General features: G+C 40.4%; 1 protein-coding gene across 1 annotated transcript in view; it reads left to right on the top strand.

Annotated features, from left to right (window-relative positions):
• Positions 1–25,652, top strand: part of COL5A2 (collagen type V alpha 2 chain) — a 115,928-nt gene that overhangs the window by 43,493 nt on the left and 46,783 nt on the right. The window contains exons 2-7 of the mRNA XM_075511857.1: positions 16,007–16,228; positions 17,744–17,757; positions 19,874–19,906; positions 20,685–20,717; positions 21,390–21,443; positions 25,365–25,475. Coding sequence (XP_075367972.1) covers positions 16,007–16,228; positions 17,744–17,757; positions 19,874–19,906; positions 20,685–20,717; positions 21,390–21,443; positions 25,365–25,475 — 467 coding nt within the window. The remainder of the gene's footprint in view (positions 1–16,006; positions 16,229–17,743; positions 17,758–19,873; positions 19,907–20,684; positions 20,718–21,389; positions 21,444–25,364; positions 25,476–25,652) is intronic.

Raw genomic sequence — 25,652 nt, 5'->3', positions numbered from 1 at the left:
TTTTTAGGGCCTAACCTTTTCCATCTATCACAAATAGCTATTTTATCTATGATATTTTCAGTTTCTAACAGGTCTTATCCTTGGTTTACAACTATTCCTAAAGATATATATTGTCTATGCCTATTTGTACACATATGACACAGTATTTGTACATCTATGACAGAGATGGCGTGCGTTCTGATTCTGCATCCGTGAAGTCGCTGCAGTTGTGCCATGAACACCCAGGCTGAGATGTGACCTTGCGTCGTGGCTCGTTTCTGGGAGAAGTCAGTGAACTGCTGGGATACTATCACTTTCTCTGTCAGCCTGCCCCCACAAACACCTCCCTTCTCTCTTTTCCAATGTTAGCTCAAGAATGACTTTTTCCCCAACTTTTCCAGGTTACTCCTGGGATTGTATCTTGTTAGTTGATGTAGAAATGTTGCCTGCCAGCTTGAAAACTGCTGGAAACAGGGAGGCCTTTTATGGAAATGCTGACACAACTTTATCTATAGCATAGCAGTGTAAACCATGTGTTTCCAATAAGGTGGTTATTATCTTTTCTTGTCAAACTTATCACTACGAAAATATTTTGCTCTCTTCTTCAATGTCTGTGACATACAGGAGTGCAGTTACAGACATGATAAGAATGAGCGTTCTGAAGGATAGTTTTCCCTTTTGATACCATGCAGTTAATATATCAAGTTGTGCATATTTCATTGCCAGAGGCAAAAAGTGCTATATTCCTTTTTATATTCTCCCAGTTCATCAGTTTTGGTAGTTCTTCAGGGAGACAACACAGAGGACCACACTTAAACATGCATCTCATTCTGCAGCTCTTAAAATTGCTACGTGCCCGCTTATTTAAAAAAAGGCGCAGCAGATGACTCTGCTGAAGAGCGATTGTAAAGAGTGGGAGAGTCTGTCAGTGATGATGTTGATCCCTTAACTTCATGCAACTGTACCCATTCACACAAACTGAGGGTGAGGTTCTGTGTATTTAGTCTGTGAAAATTTGTCTGTTTTTCTCTTTTGCTCATTTAATGCAATTCTGTCTGTTGTCTTTGTCACGTGTCATAGAATCATGACAACAGGTAGATGTTAGAACACCATAAGCCTTGAAGGATTTTGCTTTAAACTTTGAGTAAGGCCCTGGTGAATAAAAGTAGAGAAGAATTAATTCGTACGGTGTTGCCAACTCAGTGCTGAAGGCCTGCTGAAGGTATGCAAAAAGTCTTGTGGGTGGTCTAGGAGTATAAAATAAACTTGTTTTATTGCATGCATCTAGTATACATTGCAACATTACTGAAAGTCTGAACTCTCACAGGAATTTTTGAAAAGAGCCAGGCAGCAAAGCACTCTACCAAGGAGACGTGCATTGGTGTGTTAGCAGTTCACTTTTAGATCACGGTTTTCTTTAAGGCAGAAGTTACGTTATACTTGAAGACAGTTCGAAAGCTGCTCTTGAGTACCGGCTGTTCATCGAGGATTTGTAAGGTCTGGGCGCCGCACACGTGCACGACAACGCTGCCTGGCATGAGACACAGCGCTTGGTCTCACTGCATGTACGACCCAGTCGGGCTCGTTGTTCATATCTCGCCTCTGTGTACGTGCAGATCAGTCGCGTGGCTCATGCGTTGTAGGTCCACTATTGGCCACTCGCCCCTGAGGGCACTCTGTCTTAAATAAGCACTGGTGTGCATCTTTAATGACTGAAATAGTCACTCCGTATTTCCTGTAGTGCATTTTATTTTAGAAAAATTATTTCATTTTAACGACCCTTGAATGAATTTGATTCCAGGTATGAGCCTACTAACCTGGCAGGATTAGTGATATTTTAAAAATCATATAGTGATGGCATATTTGGCCTTATTTGCACAAATGATCGTTGGGAGTAGCTGCGTGAGGCTACATTAGCACAGACCACTGGTGGAGAAGGAGTTAGCGAGGAAGGACACTGGCAATATTACATTTCTTCACTAGTGTGAATAAATTTAGCAATGGGACACTGTGTTCTGGCAATTATCACAAACCTCTACTGCACTTTGTGGATAGATGCTAGCTATTTCTAATCCTCTGAGAACTTTCTTAGAACAGAGTGATAGATATCTATGTAAAAAACAGATGCCGATCAAGGGACTGAAAGTCAAAATCTTTAGCGGGCGTAAACTGGAGCAGATCCAGTCTACTGACAGCTACAGATTTTTGAGAGCTGTGACTCTTTGAATCAACTGAGAATGCAACACCGTATTTCCAGCCTTTTTCTTCAAGTGTAAGAAATATGAGTACCTTTGGTGATGCTCTTGCTGATTGTAATATTCTGAAGGAGCTAAAAGATTAGAGTTCATTCAAAAGCTATGTTAAGTCTGTAGTATAGCATTCCTAATTGATTAACTGAATTTCAGTAGGTGGGTAGAACAAAACATGTTAATTTGCACATAGATATTCCAGTCTGGCTTTACACAGAAATGCGAGTAGTGACTCAGGCAATAAAGCCACCTCTTAAAGGACTTGAACATAAATATCTTGCAGGATTTGAAGAACCAAGATAATGATCTCACTTCTGTCCTTTTGATCATAACGAGCATCGGACTTTACTGTTGTTACCAAGAGCATGTTCCAACATATTTAGTACTTTGCTGAACTGGGTTCCTATTTCTAAACTGATGGTAAAAAAAAGTGGCAAATGGTAGTCTATCCTAAATCGTTGAGTGGCAATGATTTTTTTTTTCTAATAGGATGAGGTGTTGTGGATTACTTCTTGCTATGGAGTTACTCATGCTTACAAAATTTTATTGAGCAGTTCTTGAATGGGAAATGGTAATGTTAAGGTATCTTCTTGATGTAACACTCAAAGATATGTAAGGTGGTGAAGTAAAGGAAAGGTATGTTTTTTTTCTTAGGGAAGGAGTTTCAGAGGAGGAATTTTAGGTTTGGAGGAAGAAGGTGAAGTGGAAGGGTTTTGTGGTTCAGAAAATGAAATTATGTAGGAACATAAAAAGATAGGAAATGAAGGTGCTCTTTGAGGAAGGGTAAGACCTTGAAAGGCTCAAGTGAGCTTGTGATAAGCTGGAGTTTATCTGAACCAAGCAAAACATTATTTGAGCTTCGCTAGGAAGTCACTTGAAAAATATCGAAGAGAGTTGGTGAGTGGACTTGTATCACATTTGTATGTCAAGCTGCTGCTTCAATCACAGGATATGCTTTAAATGCAAAACCTGCGATAATTCCCTATTCAAGTAGAGCCCACAGGGCCCTAAAGAGGACCTTTAGGTCCTTTATAAAAAGTCCTAAACTGTAAGGCTGAAAGAAGTAATTGGGCTGTTCTTATTTGTTGCTTGTATTGCAGTCTTAAATACTGTGTGAAAGACCTGATTGGTGATGCATTTCGTGTACCACAAATAGTCACTTCTAACGATCTACTGCATTAGAGAGAAAAAAATCTATACTGAAAGGTGTTTATAAGGAGCTGAAGTCATGCGGTGCATCATGAAATTCCAGTGCCTCTAAATGTTACACAATAATGCTTTGCATGGGATTAAAGCCCATTGACATTAATGGGTGTCTTTTGATTGATGCCAGTGGATCTGTCCCCAAAGGCTTATTGTTTAATAGTACTGAAGACTAAGGAGTAATAAAAAAAGGCAGTCCCTTTTTTTTTTTTTCAGCTGGGTATGTACTACTACAATGTAATTTTGGAGAGAGGTAAACTAGGACACACATTTTCACTGTTAAGGGAAAGGTGATGGTCAAAGGTGATGTGCAGGATTCCTGGCTTCCAGTTGACGATTTCCACTTCAAAGACCAAACCAGGTTTGGTCACGTAAGAGCCCAATTTTAAGTCAGGGTTTCCTATGTTGTTTATACAGATTTCTGAGTGCAATAAAAGACTGAGTATTTATACCAGCAATGGGGCATAGGCACACTAGAGTGCCCACATACCCTGAATTGTTCCCTAAGATTTTTCTTGAGTCTAATATCTAAGTTGCATCCCTTAAGCATGGCTGCTTCTCGCAACCCCACACAGATTTTCATTCTTTTACAAAAGGGAAAATAAACAACTTTTCTGTATTTTATGCGTTTACGTGCACCTGATTGCAGCTCCGAACTCTGCTGTGAGAGTTAACTGCTGCAAAAAGATGTCAGTATTTGTGGAGCTTTGCTTCGGAAAAAAATGTTCTTGTAACTTGGATGCTGCCTTCTTGGGCTTTTAAAGGCTCATATCAAAGAAACAATAGTAGGATAAAATTAAAAAGATCTGAAAAATGATAAAGTAGTTTTGAAAGGAGGAACTAAGGGAAATAGAAAGTAGATTAAGTTCAAAGCACACAGTAGCTGGAGGTGATGACGGCTGGTTTGTTTTAAACTACGCATACCTACTTGAATTTTAATTCATTCAAAACCTTTTTAGTATGGACTATTTGCCTGACAAAAGTTCATAATGCTTCATCCCTGAAGTATGGAAGGATATCCAATGAATACGAGCAGGAGAGCCTGCAGGAAAGCCTTTCATTTCCTCTGTCCCAGAAACCATAATCCTGCAGGAGAGCAAAGTAATGGATGGTATGTATCCTTTTAAAGAACATTTATCAACGTGATGCATCTGAATGACAGGGTGGATAGAATTTCTTCTTTGCTGACTTTTTTTTTTCTACCTTCAATGTCTTTTTTTTTTAATGCTCATTTTTAATACGTATGGACCAAGAAGTGGGACAATACCAAAGCCAAGTAAAAAATTAAATTGAAATAAAAATGTTTAACTTTATTCATATCCAGAATGCAACAACAGAGAGCCTCCAGATAGGCAAAGATACCTCTAATTCTTCTTTCACACTGGATTTTTCTTACAATTCCTTATTAACATTAATGCCTTATTAACATTAACAAGGTTAATGTTACCATTTTCCGCTGTTGCATAAAGGCAAAATAAGAAGCTAGGTTTTGTTTAAACTTCCTTCTTAAATTTAATGAAGTTATGCAACACTCTGAAAATGGAGTAAGGATATTCTTCCCCTGGCCTAGCTCTATCTTCTTCTAATAGGAATTAAGTTTAAGTATGTTGGTCTGCAAATGTGAGAGCCTACTTGAAGACATCTTGGGAGTTGCAGTATACAACCCCCAGCCTGTGCCAGAGAGGAAGCCGCTTTTAAATATCTGGGTCTTCCCTAGCCAGTCAGGATGAATTGAGGCAACTTTGAAGTGGTCTCATGACTCAGTAATGATGAAGAAGATAGAATCGGGTCAGGTCAATGAACACATTTTTCCTCAGCTTGATTTGCATGTTTGTTTTTTACAAGGCTTTTGTGGTATAATGATCTCTCTAGCAAACCCCAATGTTTTCTTGACTGAAATAAGTAATTTCAAATAGCCTGAAAATGAAGGGAAGGGTTTTCAAGTGGATGTATCTAATAAAAGCATCTTCTTGGTCTTTCAGTAATTCAGTGCTTTCCAACAAAAAAAAATTGTAGAAACATTCCTGACCAGTGCTAATTGTCTTTTATATTCAGTCTCAAGGATTTTCTCATTCCTAACCTGAAATGAACTGAACTCCACTCACTTGTTACTTACTGACGTTGTTATTTTTGGGCACTGAAAGAAGGAAACTGCTTATTGCTCTTATATCTGTAAGTAATAAATAAGTTTAACTTATGTAGAAGTTAAACTCTCTCTTGGGCATGAAACACACCTAAATCACTGTGTCTTCCTCATGCACATGCACGTGATTGACTTTAGATTACACTTAAAACTAGGCTGCTCCTTTATAAACCTTCATCCTTGATGCTGTGCAGAAAACAACTCGGATGCCCCGAGGGCTGCCAAAGTCTGCTCCATGTCATCTTGAAACCAGAAGTTGCTGACTGAGCTGTCTTGAAGTGTGGTAAAGGTAATGGTAGCAGAAAAGAAACAGAGGCTTTGTTCCTGGAATTTTTGCAGACTTTCTTGCTTACCCTTCTTCTTTTTTAATTTCTCAGAGGCCCAGAGTTTCAGCAAATGAGTAGCTTTGCTGTACAAACAGCATATTATGAGTATAGCTTTCCAGTAATACCTTCCTACTCCACCCAAACACTGGGTAGTTTTCTCTTCAGTTTGAAATGCTGAGCCTGTTGGAATGCAAGGATTTTTAATTATGGAATTGAATTCTCTTACTAATTACAAATCTTTATTTTTAGTTGAAAAAGAGGGTGATACTAGCCAGCAAGGATGCATTTAGGGGATTACATGAGTCCGCTTTGCAAACCGCAATGTAGAAAAGCTTTGTGGAAAAGGCAATGTGTAATGATAGGTTTCTGTTGAACTTTGATGTGTATAGCTTCAAAGAATGAGGATGTTTGGGCAGCAGCAAGTGTGTTTCTCTTAGATGTAATAAGAAAAGACATCCGTACGCATTTTGTCTGACTTCAAAGGAGCTAAATCCTACAAAACAAGGAAGGCAAACCAGTTCTCTTGCAGTGCATGGTTGTTTTATCAGTTAGACTTTGAGTATTATAGCATATGTGAAACTCGAACAGTGGAACTTGTAAGAGTTTGGATAGATGGGTGCAGAGAAGAGAAGATCAGACTGCAGTTAGGGGCTGTATATTTAATGAGTTTTCCCTTTGCCATTGAATTGGTTAAATCTGCTTGTCTTCTACAATGAGATAATTGGCTTGGTGAACAAAGGAAGAGCAGGATGTTGTTTACCTTTAGTTTAGCAAGGCTTTTGATGCCATCTCCCATAGCATCCATATGCAAATTGGGGAAGTATTCAGTCCCATATTCAGTATGGGGCTGAATGGGTGGACAACAAGGTGAATGAAAACCTGGTGGGGCTGTCAAGTTCAAAGAGTAATGGTTGGCAGTTCAGAGTCCAGCTGGTGGCTAGATAATGGTGACATTCCTCAAGGGTCGGTGCTGAGACCAACAAGAAATGGTTATTTCAGAACCTGGCTGACACAGTGCAATCTTACCCTGTACAGCTTGTTGCTTGAGCAATCGGTTTCTGGCTGGCTGGACAACCAAGATGGCTTCTTGTGAATCATTGATAGATTTACTACAGGAATCCAAATGTACCGTGAGTGGAAACCCTGTCTCGCTGATACTGGCAAAGGAAGCAGCTGAGAGAATTCTCTTCACAGCCAAAATGCATTATTTTTTACTGATGCACAGCAGTCCAAGACTGGATTTTGGAAAGACCAGAATCAAACATTCATGGATTCCAGAACAGCGAGCCAAAGTAGACAGTAGAAGAATATTACATTTTCATTGTAATCTTGCTATTTTAGACTTAGGTTTAAATACATTAGGCACAGTTCCTTATGTCCTGGTAAGATTTGCTTTAATTTGTAGTAGCAGCAAGTTGGGCAGAATTCCTACCGTCGGGGCATGTTTGCTTCCAGAATGAAGCCTCTTACGTTTTGGGAAATGTGCTAATTGCAATTTTAATTCTGTTTTAATTTTAAAGACAATGCCTGTATTGCCGAACTTGTGAGCACTGAGCAGTGCTGAGCCCTGGCCCTGTTCTGTCTCCGCTGACTGAAACACTCTTGCAGCATGTTCCCTTTGCAAGCTCCCCACCAAAAGAATCTGCTGTTTCTGTGGGACCAGTCTGTCTTCATGCAAATGAAAGTGATTCTGCTTAAAAATGTCATCCCGGAGTCAAGAATGTGCTCCAACACTTTCCTTAGAAAAACAAATGATCTCTGTTGCCTCAAGCCTCTTTTGAAATAATAAAACATACTAATTGTCTATGATAAGCACTCCTTTTAGGCTTTTTCTGCTCTGAGTCAGGAAGAAAACTGTGGTACAGGTGGCTATAGCTGAACTGACTTCACTGTAACTACCTTGAATGACAAGGTCCAAGCAGGGCATTTGTGGCCATGTGGGCTCCAGCAGAGACCAGGCACCCCGCTACAGACTTCAGCTTTTGACTGATCTGCTCCAACTGCTGAAATCTGCCACAGTGTTTTCTCAGGCATGCCCTGAATGCCTCCCCATTACAATCTATGCACAGCCTTAGACATTTGGAAGTAATTTTGTTTCCCGCTTGAGGCTTGATTGCTGTCATCTGAGAGTGTTTGTATAAGCACTGCTGGCAGATCAGGCTCTTCAAACTCCCTCCTTCACCCTATTCTCCTACAGGCACCAAGCAACGTGTCCAGCCACCCCACTTGTGAACCAAAGTAAAAACAGAGAAAAAGAAAGTAAAAACATGCTTACATCCAACCTTATGCATGGGATAACTCTAGTGAGCTAGTTCAATTAAGTGCTTTTGAAGTATGCAGATCCAAGACTGTGGAGTAACCAACAGAGAAGGACCAGCCTGACAAATCTTTCAGCAAAGTGTCGCTGCTGCACAGTTCCCTGCCCTATCTGTAGCATAAGACGGGGTGTTTAGAAGGGCTGAATCTTGTTCGGTAGCTCAGGAACAGTGAGGTTAATACGCAGATACAACATCATCAGATGCTCTTAGAGAATTGAACAGTATGATAAACACTGGAGAGTGCTGTGGGACCAGCAAGAGAAGTCCTTTTTGCCGGAAGGGATCCCAGTATACTCTGCCTTTGTATCCAGCATGTGTTGAATCTTGTAACAAAAACATTTTTCTTGATTGTTCTGTGTTGGAAATTAACTTTATCCGTAAAAAGGCAAGCAAAACTCCTATTCGCACTGAAGGAGACATAAATACATGAACCAGTGAGTTGGGGAAGTCTGGACTACCAAACCAAATGTAGGGGAGTATTGTTTCCATCCAGTTAAGGAAACAGTGGAGAACCAGTTGTATACTTTGGATGTTAATTTACAATCCATTCAGAGGAGTCTTAACTGTATCCTAAGCATAGTTTTTCCTTTTCAGTTTTCCCTATTTAGCCAAATCTGGAATCACAGTGCTGAGTGGAAACCAGAATTATTTATTTTGACACAATTTTCTGGAAGAGACAAAACTCAGTTGCCAGATTACACTCGGCGAGCCCTTTACCTGGGAGATTACCTCTTCTCCTGAGTCAGGGTGTATTGTTTTGTGGTTGCTTTCTGCCTCTGGGCTGTTGTTTAGAGCTTGGAGGTTGGATTTTCTCAGTTGATGAATCTCAGAGGGTGAACTCCCTCCCCTTAGTGCCAGCCAGAAGCGACTGGCCAGCCACAAAGTGTATGTCTTCAGTAAGGCTTTGGTTAATGGCTATAGCAATTTCAACAGTTAGTTAAGCCTCTACTTGGGAGCTGACTTGCATCTTGATACTTAGCAGTATTTATTCATACTTAATGTTATTTGTGGACTCTGCAGGAAAAACAGTTGAGTCTGTAATTTTCCAGTCCTGAAATACATGTTTTAAAATGATCTACATCGTTTAGGAGAACACCCTGGGACTTTTCTGCTTCTGAAACAAGGCACAAAGGGTTGCAGCTGTTTGTCTCTAGAGGGTTGACCTCCTCAATCACACTGAAAAGTCATTTGGAAGTAAGACCATCCAACGTCTTTTAATCTGTGGAATGCTTTTAAAAACACTTATTTATTGTCAACTTTGCAAATTATCCTCTAGGATTTTTTTAAGCAGGAACTCTGCAGGATGGATTAAAAACCCCCACCTCTTTTCCTAAGAAACAGTTCTGATGAAACCTGGTTTCCTACGGGTTTGTGTTTTAAACTGTGTACCTGCACGCATTCCCAAAAGTATAATGAAAGGGATTTGTTGTTATCCACTTGTTTTGCAAGGAAGCCTTGGGGGGGCACTAACTTGGAAGTCCTTTCTCTTCCTAACTGTATACGCTCACAAAATTTGCGGGAGCACAATTATCTTAATGACCTGGTCTCTCACAAGGTCTCTATCAAACTTGCCTGAAATCAGCCACTGGAATCAAATGAGCTTGGGGACACAGATGTCACAGTGCAGCCAGTAGGATCACATAAGCCTAATTTCCTTAGGAAACCGTAGGGGAAATGCAAAATGAAATGTTCATCTGGACCTTCAGCGGGCATAAAACGGCACAGAGCCACAGACTTTGAGAAAGTCATCTTACTTTAGACCAATGAATGTCTGTGCTAGTTATTCTTTTAGACAGTCCTGTAATGAATAAATCCTCTGCACGATACCCTTGATGAATCTGTGCGTGTCATTCGTTGCTTATTCTCTTGGCTATGGAGGGAGACTTAAACTGAATTTGAAGCCACTGAAAGAACACCCATCTTCTGTAACCCTTCGTGAATTAACAATGTGTTACAGACCTTGTGCCGTGGTTTAGCTTTAGTTGGCAACTAAGCACCACACAGCCTTGTTAGTGGCCAGCGTTCCCAAGAGGTATTTGGATTTAAGTGCATTGTTGTACTGCAGCTGTTGTCTAAAGTTCACTGAGATGTATGATGTATCCTGAATGGAAATGTATGAATGAAAATTTGATTTCATTTTGACAATCAAATATTTCATATTAAGTGAATTGTGAATCAGTTCAGTCTTTTATTGGTAAGGGATTCCTGTTCGTCTTCATGTATGTAACTGTAAAGTACTTACGTACACTGTGTGTTAATCATTATTAACAAGAATTGTTTCTGTGCAACAAATGCAAAATAGGTTTTGTATTTATCAGCACTCCTGAAAAGTATCTAATTTTCAAAATAATTGGTGTTTATATTACAATTTGCATGGCACAGTAATTTGGATAATACTTTATTTATTACCACTCAAAAAGAAGTTATCAAAAGATAAACAAAACAGGCAGTCTGATTCTTATTGGAGTAAATGAGAGGGTTTTTTCCACTGATTTAATGGGAACTGGATCAAGCCCTACATTACTGTTGCAACAGGCTGACGATCAAAGATTATTAACACCAAGCTCCTCTTGTCCCTCTCTTGGCAGTCTGTACACATGCACAACAGTACATCTGCAAAATGGTTGTTAGCACGTATCATCTTTCACTTTGATTTACTTCTGCACCTTTGCTTTGTGAGTCAGCAGGACTGAATTTTGTAATTCATAACCTGAAACTCAGCTTTTCATATTCTAGAAAATTTTTGAAACTTAAAAACCACTGTATCTATGTAGCCTTATATTTCCTTACACTTTTCACAAACAAGCATCAAGGATGACAAAGGGAGGATGAGAGCTACCTGCACAAGCTGTTTTGTGTCCAACCCTTTTTCATTAAATAACCATACTTCTTGTGTTCTACTCTTTTTATGTTAAGCAATGTAAAAGCATTGGGATTTGGCTACAGTATGCATCAAGAAATCCCTCTTGGCAGAAGAAAGCATAAAACTGGCAGACTGTGCTTTCAATACCAGTCATCATCATTTCTGCCTTTGTTAGCCTATGTTCTCTACTGCTGTAGGCCTATCAGCCTTTAGGCTCCTTTAATTATCACATTGGTAGGACTAGTAAAAATGCAATGAAATAGAGCTGCTTCGCTGTCAAATCCTTTTCTTTCCCTTACCATTTTATCTATGAACCAAAGCTGTTAATGCCTGCAGAAAACCTATATAAGTGCAAGTGGCCGTTTTTTGCTCTGGCCGTTTTTTTCCCCGAGTAGGGCACTGAGAGATGTATTCCCTTCCATCGTATACCTGCCATCTCTTCAGCTGAGCTAATGGTGGCTGACTGCTTACATACTGGGTTGTCTATAAGCAGAGGTGGGTAACAGGAGAGTGTAGTTTGGGGGCTTTGGGGACGTTTCTGCAAGAATAAGACCTTAGGATGACAGGTTGAGCAAGCCTCCCTGTTTGTACATGCGGAGTAGTCTGTCTTTTCTCCCCCTTCTTACCCCTTTTTTTAAAAATATTTTTGCTCACGACACTGTGTCCCGTCCTCCCCCCCCTTAATTTTCTCTTTTTATGGTGTCATTTTGCTTCTTTCTTTCTTTCTGTTCTACCTGCTTCCATGCCTAGGCCTTACTTCCCTTGTTCACATGCAAGACGTGAACCAGAAGTCAATGAAAGCAGTAAGGGTACGATAACGCGGAGTCACTTGAAACAGCAAACTGGGCAGCAGTGAATTTCCAGGTGTTGCTTTCAAACTGATGTATACCTGGTGGTGCAAGAGTGAAAGGGTTTCACGTGCGGTCCTTTAAAACACTTGTCCTGCTGTTGGCTTGTAGAGGAGTGGAATTAACCTCGAGAGAAATTCACTTGAAAGGCAGACAAGCTCAGCATAAAATGCCCAAAGCAGGGTGTGCCTTGCACGCCTTTACACTGCATAAGTGTCCTTGACGCTTGCTCGGGGTGACGGGTGGGCTTGGACAGCCATCTAGTGGCTGGCATGGGGTTTCTTCCCCCCACTAATTAGCACAATTTCAGTGTTGTCGCAAAACCGGGCCTGGGTATGTCAGTGCGTGATGTGATTTTTACTTCCAAACTGCTGATGCATAGTCTCCGAGTATGATGGTTTAGTATATTAGCTATAACTGACTGTTTGATTTCTGACCGAGTAGTTCTTGAAAGCAAAACTGATACTCCAACAGATCAATATATAGCAGAAAAATAATTGCATTGCACTCGCTGTGCTTTTCATTGAAATCCTCTTCCACGAAGGGCCTTTGTGCAAGCTCATGAATGAAGGAGTCCTTAAATACATCCTAGGGTATTTCTTCTACCTGGCCTTTTATATTTGCAGACTGCTTTGAAACGCATTTTCACTAACTTCAATGGATTCTCTAGATCCTCTGTAGATTCTCTAGTCAGGTCTAATGCCAATTAGAGTTGTACATTTTGTTGGTAAGAAAGGAATCGGTTAATGGGCTAGCAGATCCTTTTGCCACATTAAGAATTTCTCAAGCCATTCAACACCTCGTGTTACAACTGCAGAGGTAGAAAGAACGTGAGACATAAAGAGTTTGTGACTTGGTCTCTGTAATTAAAAAAACTTGCAGATTTCCAGGGAGAAAATGGTGGAACAATTTCCTTTGCTGCCTTTCCCAGGCTGGGTGTCGATGGAGAACATGCCTGCAGTTCAGGCCTGAGAGTAAAATGTCAAAATGTGCTTGTGGGATGAGTTGGCTTTGAAATAGCTGCTCTTTTCAGGTTACTCTCTCAGAGTAATGCAGTCACAGCAGAAAGGCAAACTAGAAGCACCAAACCTAATCAAAAGATTTAAAATTAAAAATGTGTTTTCTGACAGTATTGTGGGGTGGGGTTTTTTGGTTGGGTTTTTAAAACGATCAGCGTATCTGCAATCATATAGGAAAACAGACTTCTTGGTACGCTTTCAGAAGTTGGTATGTGCTTTTTTTCCCCCTGCCTTTGTCTGCCTCTTTCTCAGCCGCTGAGCGGGACCCAGGCAGAAGCTAGTCACCATCTGGCTCAGCTCTGATTTGCCAAAGCAGTTGCTATGTGGTTTATTTGAAGTTATGACAGAATCCTGACTTTGGGCTCGGTAACTTAGAAATTTCATTTATGCAAACGGCTGCTCTTCTGAACAGCACGACGAGTTCTGCGGGTAATACATTAAGGAAGACATAGACCATATGCCAGACATCTGGGGGGAAAAGGCTAAATATGTCAGACAGCACGTTATGTCATGCACACAAGGGAGAAGCGAGAGGAGTGCTTTCCAAAATACGATCTGCAGTTTGGAAAATGATTCTCACAGTGTCACAAATGGACTGTGCAGCACACTTGGTTGATGTCTTTACTTCACACTGAAAACATTTCCTCCCAAGCTTCTGCAGCACCCCTTTGAGCCATTTTGTCAGTGGGTGTGATAAACCAATTGAAGAGAGGAGTTGACCTGCTATAAATTTGGATTTCGGTTTCTGTTAGAAAGCTGCAGAAGTTAGTGATGGCAGGCAACAGTTAATGACACATCTGCTCCATTTCTCCAGGCTTTGACATTGATGGAGTAACTGGACTTAAGGCATGAAGCTGAAATCCCAAATCTGTTCATATTTATTATTTTGTGATTTTCTGTTTACATCTGGTTTAAATTAGGACGGAAATGCATAGAACAGTGAAACTGTCCTTCTGCTTAGAGCTGTTAATTTTTACGCTAATAACAGGTTTCTTAAAAAATAATAGTCGTGATCTTTGACTAGTGGGATGTGTCCTATATATATATAGATATAAAATTGCCCCTATGCCCAGTCTTGTGTCAGTTAGTAATTAGGGCCCTTCGGGAGTTTTCAGATAATGGTTTTAACTGGGTTGTCCAGTTTCAAAGACATTTTTGATAGGAAGGTTTCTGTGGTCAGATGGAGCTCCCACAGAGGTAAGATTAATCTTCTCTGCAGGATCCGGGGAATCATTTTGGACTGTGTGTGCTAGCCTTGCTGTGTATGGCTCAGAGGAGGGCATCTTAGCACTGGGGTTCTTGGTCTGCAGGTTTGTGACCCATTGTCTAGGGACAGCCTGGGGACAGTTCATTGCTTTCGTGGGTGCTTGTGGTCCTTTAGAGGATGAAATATTCATGGGGCCAAAGTGAAAAAAACCCACTTTTTTTGCCGATAGGGCATTCTGTAAAATGTTGGATAACCAAATAAAAGTTTCCACTTTACTTCATTTCTGAATTCTTTATCAGACATATTTTATTTTTAGGGGGAGATACTGAGATATACTCACCCCATGATTAAAAAAATAGTCCAGATATTTGGAGTATTTGCCTAAAGAGTAGGAAGAAAACAAAGGCATAGACTGAAGTATGGATAGAACAGTACCTAAGCAGATGGTTATGTCCCCTTAAATGCTGCCGTCAGTCAAATGGGGAAATTTTTGAAATTTCTAAGTTATAAATTCAACCCAGAGAAGTTGTTCCACCTCGGTGACAGTAGATTGGTTGGAGAGAAGAGAGGAAAAACTACATTGAATGGATTTCTAAATAATTAGTAAGAAATTAATTCTAAATTGGAATTCAAGGGAAAGAAAGAAAAGTAGTAGTATTAAGGCAAGAAAGACAGTAAACCTTCTGTGAATGGAGTGGATTAGGTTAAAAATGACATATGCAACTTCAATAAAATAGAACGACCTCCATACAGATGTGTGAATATGTACATAGATAGGAAATATGCATGTAGTTGGTCAATGCTGTTCCTATATAAATGGCCACATAGGATAGTCTTTCACAGATAGTTAAAATATTTAAGAGGTATTTTGTATGTGGTTAATATATATCCATAGCAATAATTTATGCGTATACTGGGGTAATTGTGTAGGGCCACGACCAGCTGGATTATAAGAACTGAGCCAAATGAGTAGTTTGAGGAGCCTCCCGTCACTCCGCTGGAGACACTGCTGCAAGTACCCTTGCACTGGACATCGCTATTGGCATCGCACAGCGACCGACTGTCCTGTTTGGAAGATTTGATTCTCCGTGTTGGTATTACCTTACACCACGACCCCAATAAATGAGGTTTTTTCTTGTCAACAAACACTGCCGTGTCTGTTAACGCTGTCGTAAGTCTGGCTGTGTAAGGTACCTGCAGCAGGGAGCAGGTAGTGTATGCCATGGTCGCCTAGGTTCTCCTCCCCAGTTAGCATCTCTAATGCCCTGTGCACAACAGTTACAAAGAGCGGGGACGTGGCAGGAGTTCCTCAACGCAGAGTTAGTACCCCCCTGAGCAGAATGACATCCAGAGACTGGTGAGGCAATGCTCATTTGATACTGTGGTGGGTTTGTGCACTCCATTATGACTCTATTTGACTTCTTCCTGATCAAGAAATAAGGTGGTAAAATAAGATATTTAAGATGACAGGTATTTAAAAGTCCTTAATGTCAACTTCAGCTATGCTGGTGGACTGTTTTCTTCATGTATGTGATGCTGCTTCTCATCTCCACATGTGCTCTTTCCTTGTCCAGACCTAATCCTCCTGTAAACAGTATAAAGTGCTTCCCCAAAGTGGAAACATGGACGCGTGATCCTTTTGTGAGATATAAACAAAAAAATTAGCATGAAGTATTATTAGCTCCCTGTTTGCATACTTTATGTGATATACCTTAAAGATTATGTCTTTTCCAGTTAATTTCTTCTTCTGGAGAGACTTGGATGCAGCAATCCCCCCTCAATTTTCCTGAAAGAAAATCTCTTTGATTTCACAGTTGGAAAATGTATTGTATGTTCTCTCTCCTATCCCAGGAGAAGATGAAGAAATAGCTTGCACTCAGAATGGCCAGATGTACCTGAACAGGGATATTTGGAAGCCCTCACCATGCCAAATTTGCGTCTGTGACAACGGAGCTATTCTCTGCGATGAAATCCAGTGTCAAGATGTGCTGGAGTGTGAGAACCCGCAGGTGCCCCCAGGAGAGTGCTGTCCTGTGTGTCCCCATACAACGCGCGATTTTGACACCACCGTTGGTAAGATTGCTTTCCAGTTCGCTTTTTTAAAAGGAGAGACAGCAGAAAGAACTAGGAACCTCATGATACTGAAGTTTCTAATAGTATTTCCATGGTGAGAGTTTAAATCTGAAGAGAGTAGATACTTGGCAGTTATCCTCCGTCTTGGGTTGCACCTGAGCTGGCTCTGGAAACAGTTTTCTTTTGACTATGAATCTGCTATAAGCCCAAATGGCTTCATAACTAAAAGGTTGATCTGAATTCCATCTTGATATTTCAAGGAGGTTGAATTCTGGCTTCTTTTTGTGGTTCATCTGGAACTGAAAGATAAATACGTTAAGATAGATATATGTAATAAACATGTTAAGATAGATACATATTTATTATATAAATATAGATCATAAAATAAGTGCATGCTATAATAAAATGCTCAATTCGAGGCCCCTCGAATAGATGAATATATGTAAATGTTATATGTAAACAGTATAAAGTGTTTCCCCAAAGTGGAAATATGGACGCGTGATCCTTTTGTGAGACATAAGAAAAAAATTAGCATGAAGTATTATTAGCTCCCTGTTTGCATACTTTATGTGATATACCTTAAAGATTATGTCTTTTCCAGTTAACTTCTTCTGGAGAGACTTGGATGCAGCAATCCCCCCTCAATTTTCCTGAAAGAAAATCTCTTAACTTGCAATTAATGCTCATTAATACTGTGTATTGCATTATTTGAACTGCATTCTATATATAATAATTAAAGTAATTTCTTCAGGAGATATACTTGCTGTTGATTAGCTTAATATAGAACGAAGTAGCGATACAGAGCATGTAGTAGGGGCTTGGGTAATGGAGCAATGGAGCAAGATGTGGCAAGCATTAATAAACAGATGGTGCATCCTGCTGTGTTGTGGGAGGCATTAGGCCAACGCCAACAAGGTACACCCAACAAATATAAAAGCAGTATGGATACATTCCAGAATTCCTTACTGTTATTCAAGGTATTAATAAAATATTCCTCTGAAGGATTTTTGTGGATGTGAGTGTGGCTATATGGCTCTGAATTCAGGCATGTGATATTGCAGGTGCTTTTCAAACAAGAAAAGGTCAAAAATCCCTCAGTCAGCTCTATCTTTTGAAAAATACCACGTAATATGTTGTAGATCCATCAACATCGCTTGTATTGAAGTCAGTAATAAAAATTCCTTTGACTTCACTGTCAATCGTTAGGCTAGCTTCTGACAAATCCCCGCAAGATATTCTGCTTTCCTAAAGTGCTCTTTCTTATTCTGCGCAATGCTGAAAAAGGCTGAGAATCAGCAGACATCGCTGCAAACCGTTCTGATTCCTCGCACCTGAACAAGGGAGCGTGCGTGTCCCTGGGAGCTTCCCCAGCTCCCTGTAGGCGATACACCATCTCTGTGCATCCGGGATCGGGGATGGCTCGAGCTGTAACACCTTCGCTCAACTCTTACCGTGGTCTGTCTCTCAGTAAAATCATTAATTTCCTCTCTTTTCTTCTTTTGTCCTTTTCAATAGGTAGAGGAAGAAAGGTAAGATTTCCTTTACTTTTTTTTTTTTTTTATGTATTACCACTGTTAAAAGAATCTCTTGCATCTCCTTGGAGCACTTAAGAGATTAGCAGAGATTAAATATAAACTCTGTTAAAAACAGTTAATTCTTTCCTCTTGGTCTTCCTTAGTGGCTAGGGAGATTGCAGTCCACATGGAAAAAACGCTGGGAAGCAGGCAAAAATCCTGGTCTTGATATCGAGAATCCCTTGACTGAAAATCCCTGCTGTCTACATAAAAGGAATTCCAGTTTGAGTAGTTTGGTTGTTTCTAGCCGTGCCACAAAATGAGGGAAGGGACCACTAGGTCATTAGAAGCCAAACTATTAAAACTTTCAGCTTGTTTCTTTGCTCAGACGTAGCTGCCCAGTGTGCGGTAGATAGCACAACCCCTCTAGCCATTCCTGCTGGCGTTGGTAAAACTTTGTGCAGCAGGCACGTCCGTATTATGGTGCAAGGCGTTACTGCGTCTTGTCTGGCTGTCCTTGTGTTAGCTTTGACCTGTACGTAATTCAGGTATCAGTCACACCGTAGCTTTTACACTACTGCCCGTAGGCTGGAGCAGCCCCTGAGGTATGACACGCTGAGGTACGAGACACGGCTGGTACGTCGGCTTTGCAGCCTGTCTTGCGTACGGCTACACCTGAGCTCAGGTGGGTTTACAGGAGCCTAAGGGACACCTTTGACTGCCAGGCAAACTTACCCCAAACTGCTCCGCATTCTAGCGGGTACCCCACAGCATTGACGGGATGAGCTTCAATGCAAAGCTATACCTACACATTCAAGTTTTGAAAAATGGTTTACACTGCTCTTTGATCTAAACAGTGTTTTTAGTAAGAATTTTGCTTTTCTTACATTTGCTGTTGTGTATCATTATTTCATATACTCGACCATGGATAACGGGGGTTTTGTATAAATCGCTGGAGGACTGCACAAATATAAAAATACTCCTCAGCTGTATTTAAATGTATGAAACCATGCTGAAAACAGTTTTTTGGCATCCTTTCTGCTTTCACTGTGGTAATAATTCAGGCCACCCAAGGCAGCTTGCATGTTTGAGTCAACACTAAACCGCTGGCAACCATTACCCGAGGGCTTGGGAAGGTCCTTGACAGCAGGAGGCACTGCAGGAGGTGGGGCTGCCCCAGCCCGAGTGCTTGACGGGGACGCTTGGTCCGGGCACTGATGAAGAACCGGGATGATGTGTTCTTGCACAGAACCACACCTCTGTGGGCAGCATCTCTCATAGTATGCAATTAAACAGAGAGAAGATCTATTCTTGCCAAATAAATTAAAATACATTCTGATAGATGAGCTTCTAAGATAGTAAGCAGCTACAAGAAATAACAAATAATTTTTAGGTGATCAAGTATATACGCTTACTGAAAGCAAGTAGCTCTCTATGCAGAGGTCGTTTATGGAAATAAATGGACTGTAACCAGCTTACTATTACTCGATAAACAAGGCAGGATTTTTTTTATCTTTACAAAGTCCTCTTTTTTTCCTTAATAAAACGGTTACCACCAATAGGTCTAAACCCAGTTATTTTATGTAAAGTGTAATCATTGTCAACACATTCAGCTCAAAGAAAAATGAATTGGCAAATGCTGTGTCCTTCACTCTGAAGCTATGCAATATCATTTTCTATTCTGTCCCTATGCTGCAGATGGACATGCAGGTTTTTTATGTCCATAAATTTAATGATATAAATTTTAATTTAATACCTTGATTGAAGAAGTGGAGTCTGAATGCTGCTCTGGGCTCTGCATTTCATATGAATCAAATAATCCAATAACAGAACAACAACATGTTTTCCAGTACTTAAATATCATGGCAATTTTTTAGTTTGACTCTTCTTTCAGCCAGTATGTTACGCAGTTAGAGAAAGTCTGTTAATTTATAGCCTTCATTTAATCAGTGTCCACAGTCATTAAAAATAGTATGGATTGGCTATTGCAGGTACTTTAATCTCAGTTGTATCCTTAGAGAAGTCTTAGCATTTGTCACAGTCACAAGGATGGTATTGGTGAAACCGGTACTGTTAATTGTATTTTCAGTTGTTTTCTGCCATCTGATGTTTTTGTATCTTTTTCCTACAGGGACAAAAAGGAGAACCTGGAATAGTGCCACCTGTAAGTCCATTTTTTCTTTATTTATCAGCACACCCTAGAAGTGTACATTTTAATGCTTTAAAGCAGAATTGCAGTAATTAAGGAAATATAATGAAAATGTACGGCCTAGGAATGAAAGGAACGGAATTAATTATGCTGTTTCACATATGTAACATTAGAAATTCCTGTCAATTGCATTTTGGGGAAAAAATCTTACTGAGTTAAATCTGTCATAATCTTTACCTTTATAGTTAGAATTTTGTGGAGGTATAATGGTAAATTAGTATTTGGAAAGTGTAGAGACACTTGAGAAAACTGGCGAAATAAATTGTCACTTTCTATCTTTATTATCCCTTTCTAGCATGAAGACAAACTAAAAGAATTGATAAATTGAGACTAAATTATTATAATTCACTTATTTATTTCATCTTTTTTTGACTAACAATGGTACTTCCAAGGTTTTGCTCATATTGCTTATAAAGAGACTCCAAACTGGAAAGAGATAACCAGTGGAAATTCCCCCCCCCCCCCCCCCCCCCCCCCAAGCCCCACCAAAAACCCAAAAAGCCCCCCCAAAAAACCCAAAACAAGCAAGCAAACAATAACAACAAAAAACCCCTAACCCCCCCAAAAAACCCCAAAACAAAAAAAAACTCCCAACAAACGCTTTACAACTTGCCTGGTACTTTAATTTTCTCACTTGGTATTTACTTTTCATTAACTAATTGTCTGTAGGGTAGTCATGCCAAATATAGCCATAATGCTGTGTGGTGACTTTAATTCTTATTGCCTTCTTTAGGTTTCAGGAATACGTGGCCGCCCGGGACCAGCCGTGAGTATTTTTTGATCTTCTGTTTCTCTGACGATAGCATTTTCCACTTTCTGCCCTTCCTGTTTTGTATTGTGAGGATGATGTGAAGGAGGACTCTTCTGTGCCTGTAGTGGGTGTTGTCTGCAAAGCCACTGGGTTTGAGGAGGCAACAAGATTATGGGATTTTTTTACTAGTGTCCGGTCAGCCCGTGCCCTAAGTGAATGGATGCGTGCTTGTACTACAAGCATGTCTGAGGACCTTTGTGCAAGGTTGATGCTGGGGAATGCTTTTCTAGCAGGGATCTAGCAGGAACAGAAGGAGATGCAGTACGCTCCCCGGCTGCAGCTAAGCGGAGAGCAGTTCTGGACTAGCAGGAAGGGTGTCTCAAACCTGTACATCTCTGCATTAAGAGCCTCCAGCATTCAGAAAACCTTTGCTGAATTAACCTGTGGAGCACATGAGAGATGAAACCGTTTTGTAGATCTCTGCATCCTGGTTCTACTCCCTTCAGGCAATGTACAATTGAGAAGAAATATGGAATGCTTGGTGATTGTAGCTGTTTTCTTTATGATCATGTGGACCCCCCCCCCCCCAAATTAATTTTCAAATAAGCATTGCATTACATCTTTTCAGAGCTTTATTAATCGTTAGTTAGTTTAAAAGGTACTTAATATTTCTAATCTTTCTTTTAGGGACCTCCAGGCTCACAAGGACCACGAGGAGAACGAGGACCAAAGGGAAGACCTGTAAGTTATTAAATATCTCGGAAATCAAGTAGTGGACTAACCTCAAAAGGTTAGATGGCTTTAAACTGTCTCCATGTCTTCTAGAGTTACCAGGAGTTTCCTCATATTTTCCAAGACTCAGGTAACAAACAGAAAAATGCTTATATCTCACCATTCCCTGGGTAGATTGAAACCTGAATGTTTTGAGATGATTGACAGAGAATTAGCAGTATTTCCACTAAAAGCCATACTTTCTCAACAGTTACCCAAAGTAGTGTCTGAGAGTACAGCTTTCTCCAGGATTTAAAACAAAAACCAAAACAAACTAAAAAACCTCAAACCCAAACAAACAAACAAAAAAACCCCAAACCCAAAAAACTGGAATATTACGTTTGGCTGTTTAAGAACTCCCTGACTTTTTGCTGGTTACTACTGTGCATCAGAAGCAGTGTGAGCTGTGTGGCTCAGAGTATTTCAGAGAAGGCAAAGCTCAGGAAGTTAGCAGGAGTTAATATGTGACTGCGTATGTTGGTATGCTGGTGAATAATATAATCAAGATTGCTCAGTGGAAATAAAGACTTCATAAGGGAATTTCAGTGTCTGCATGTGGAGAACCACAGAAAGGCCAAAAGGGAGTGCTGAAAATACCAAAGACGACACGTTCCTGTTGAAAAAGCTAGGTCAGAGCGGAAGCTGCTAAAAGCAGATTTTAAAGACTTGTATCATTGTAATTTTTAAGTGGATATTTTCCTATCCCTCAGCAGAGAGCAAGCCAATACTGAGTTTAGGCATAGGCCTAAAGCTGACTCCTTTCTACTGTTCCTCCAGTGAGTGCCTGTTGTCCATAGATGGTAATGACACTTCTTCTAAAGCAGTGGAGTAAGTGTGGAGCCTCTTTGAGATGGATGCCAAGCCACTGCTGCTCTCTAGATCACTGTAAGACATTTGTCTCATGAATGAGTATCAAGATGCTTAAAAGAATTCTGGAAGTAATTGTGAAATCTTGTGGTGTGCAGAGGCATCCTGACTGTGTTCATAGAGACGTCTGAAGTGCTTTCCTAATGTGCAGTATTATCAATGAGACGTTAAATAATTTCTGCTTCTGTGCCATACATCCCTTGTATGTCTCTACAGAGTGGTGGCTAGAAGCACCTAGAATACCAAAAGGCTGTCAATAGCTTTGAGTTCCTTTGACACAGGTTATTTTACTGCTTTCAAGGAATATCGAGGGATTAAGGAACCAGTCAGCTGCTTTGAAAATGTTGCGTCCAAGGTTCTGGTGAGCTGTCTGTATGTCAGAGTGTAGGTCTGAGGCCAAAGAGCACTGCTTTAGTTACAGGGTGACTGCTAGTGCAGGACTTTTTATTTATACTTGTGGAAAAAAAAGGTTAGCTCACACCTGCAGTTTATATTAGGAAAACCTCTCTGCACATTGTTTGCGGTTTGTTTAAAATACCTCGTGGAGCAGGTAACCTGGTACAGACACCCTTTATAAAATTAGTCTGGGTAAATACATGACTGACTGGTGGGATTACAGAACCACTAAGCACATTTCCAGGCTTTTTGTTTGCTTCTTTGGATTTTTTGTCTTTGTTCTTTAGATGGGCTCCTACTGACTAGTGAGCAGAAGGAACTCAGCCTTGCTCTGGACCTCTGCCTTTTACAAAAGCAGCACCCTTGGATGTAAAGTGAATTCAGGAGTATTAGCGTATTTTTTACTTCAGATTCTTTGTTAGTGCAGCAATGAGAGAGAAACAGCTAGGGAACAGCAGGTCTGCATTTGCAAGATGCATCTAGGGAGGGGGAGTTTTGGAGCGTGATCCAATTTCAGGTGTTTACAAGTGATCTTTTGAAGACAGAAAATAAGCTTGAGCATCCTCGGAACCTTTGATATGTTTTGTTTCAATACGGATTTACACTCGATTGTGATTGCAGTGGCAGTTAAAATAGGTAGTGGTTGGAGAGTGTTCTACCGGGGTCTGCAGTTGCTTTTACTGCGTTGGAGGCACCGCCCGCCATCGTTCCGGGCCCGGCAGCCGCGGTGGCCCAGCCCGAGTCAGTTCGTGTTTAAACGGTGCCACCGCGTGGCCTACGGGAGAATTTTTTCCCTTTTTTTCCCCTCAAACCTCACTGACCTTGGGCTGGTGAAAGAACAGGAAAGAGCTTTTTTTTTTTTTTTTAATAAATAGATAAATAATATAAAATAAATAAAAATATAATCAAGATTTTATTTAAACACCACCACCCCCCACCCCCCCCCCCCCCTCCCCATTGGTTCTATACCACTGGTTAGTTGCCACCGACCAATACAAACATGCTTTTTGGGGACTTTTTGGGTTTTGGGGTGGGGGGTTGCAGTGTTACTCTTGAAGCAGGTTGATCTTTGGTGACTAAAAAGTAGGTCCTTTTCTAAAAAGAAACGAAAAAAGACCTTTTTCTCTGTCAGATTTTGTTAGGGTGTCTTGGTTTGGACATTGAAAAACAGTAGTTGTATTAATGTTTGTTTAATTCTTTATAGGCAACTGTTTTTTTTCTCTGATGCTTAGCTTTGTTTTTATTTTGAGAACAAACAAAAGAAGATAACTCATTCTTTTCCTCCTTTGGACAGTATGCACTTTTAGGTTTGGCAGTGTGTACTTCTGTTTATAATAGAAATATTAAATAACGAGGTTTTCTGCTAGAACCTTCTGCTTCCATCCAACGTGCACAAATCTTCTCATTTGTTTCAGAATACCATCTAGTCACAACTCATTCTGCGAGTAGGTGCGTGTGTGTACATGTATGTCTGATAAGAAAAAGATTTTCCCCTGATTGCTAGGCTCATAGGAATTTCAGACCACAAAGATAGATGGAGAATTAAGAGAGTTAGCTCATTCACTGGGAGTTCCCAGGAATCCTATTTCCTATTGTCAATGCTATCCCAGTGTAGCCCTTTCCCAAGGAAATGCTTTTTCTTTAATGTGCAAACCATACTAGTTCAAACCATACAAGTTCAGACATTAATTCCACTGAAATGTGTCGCAGACTACAGGGAAACACAGTCCTCATCTCATGGAAATACAAGCAATCTGTCAGATTATAATTGTGTTTGTAAAGATTACTCACTGAGCCAGGCTTCCAAAGTTTTATGTTTAAGGATCCTTAAAGTAGAAGAGCTTATTATACAGTATAAAATTTTTCCTCGCCATAGTCAAGCATGTTTATTCTACTGAAAGAAGCAGTAGTGACAAGCACTTTAAAGTCTGTCTTTATGCTTGAAGTATATCTTTATTGGTTGCTATTGATTTTGTTCCACTAATGTTTTATTAGCTGCTTCCGTATTTAATTTTAGTTCTGACACAAGATGAGATGAATGCGGTTTAGGAATCAGAAGTGGGCGATCAAAATGGGAGCAATGGGGATGGCCTCCCAGCCTATTCTGCAAATACTAGCTAGAGATAACATCGGCACCAAGGGAGTTACTCTGCGTTTCTGGCAGTGTAACTGTGTTGAGAATTCAGCAGTAGTATGAGCTGTCTAAACCATTCATGATGTCAGGAGGCTGTAAAAATCCAGCCTTACACTGGAGTTTCCTAAACATGTGTATGTATGTACGCTAATCTGAGTTATCTGTATTTTAGAATTAAATTCTTGATATTCTATATTGTGTGCAAAACCAAATAGTTTTTCAGGAATAGTATACTCTAGTATGGAATGGTAGGAAACATGAGTTTCTAAAAGAGCCTGTGAGAGAAATTACTGCGGTTTACTTGTATGTTGGATTCATGACTAATTTTAGCCAGTGCTTCTGATCTGATGGTAAGAACAGGTCTTGAGGGTTGTTGGTTGTTTGAAGATCTTTCCGTAGAGATACAGATTTATCACAAATGAGGCAGTTTGCCAGTTACAATGATTTTAATGAATCCCTTTGCACACTGTTGGCATTTCTGGTTTCGTTCCTAGGGTCCGCGGGGTCCTCAAGGGATTGATGGTGAACCTGGTATCCCTGGCCAGCCTGGTGACCCTGGTCCTCCAGGGCATCCTACCCACCCAGGACCAGATGGACTAAGCAGGGTAAGTTTTACATTTGCTTTAGTAGAAAGTGAAGTGAGTGTTGGGCCAGATCCTCATGATACAAAGAGTAACTTCTCTTTGCTTCAGTGAACGTGAAATGCTGTGTCCACAGTTCCCATCTCCCAGTCACGAGGGACAGCAGCTAGTGGCAGTGGAAGTTCTGCCAAAAATTGGGGC

Source organism: Mycteria americana, chromosome 9, assembly GCF_035582795.1.
Source record: "Mycteria americana isolate JAX WOST 10 ecotype Jacksonville Zoo and Gardens chromosome 9, USCA_MyAme_1.0, whole genome shotgun sequence".
Taxonomy (NCBI): Eukaryota; Metazoa; Chordata; class Aves; order Ciconiiformes; family Ciconiidae; genus Mycteria; species Mycteria americana.
This window is presented reverse-complemented; position numbering and strand designations above follow the sequence as displayed.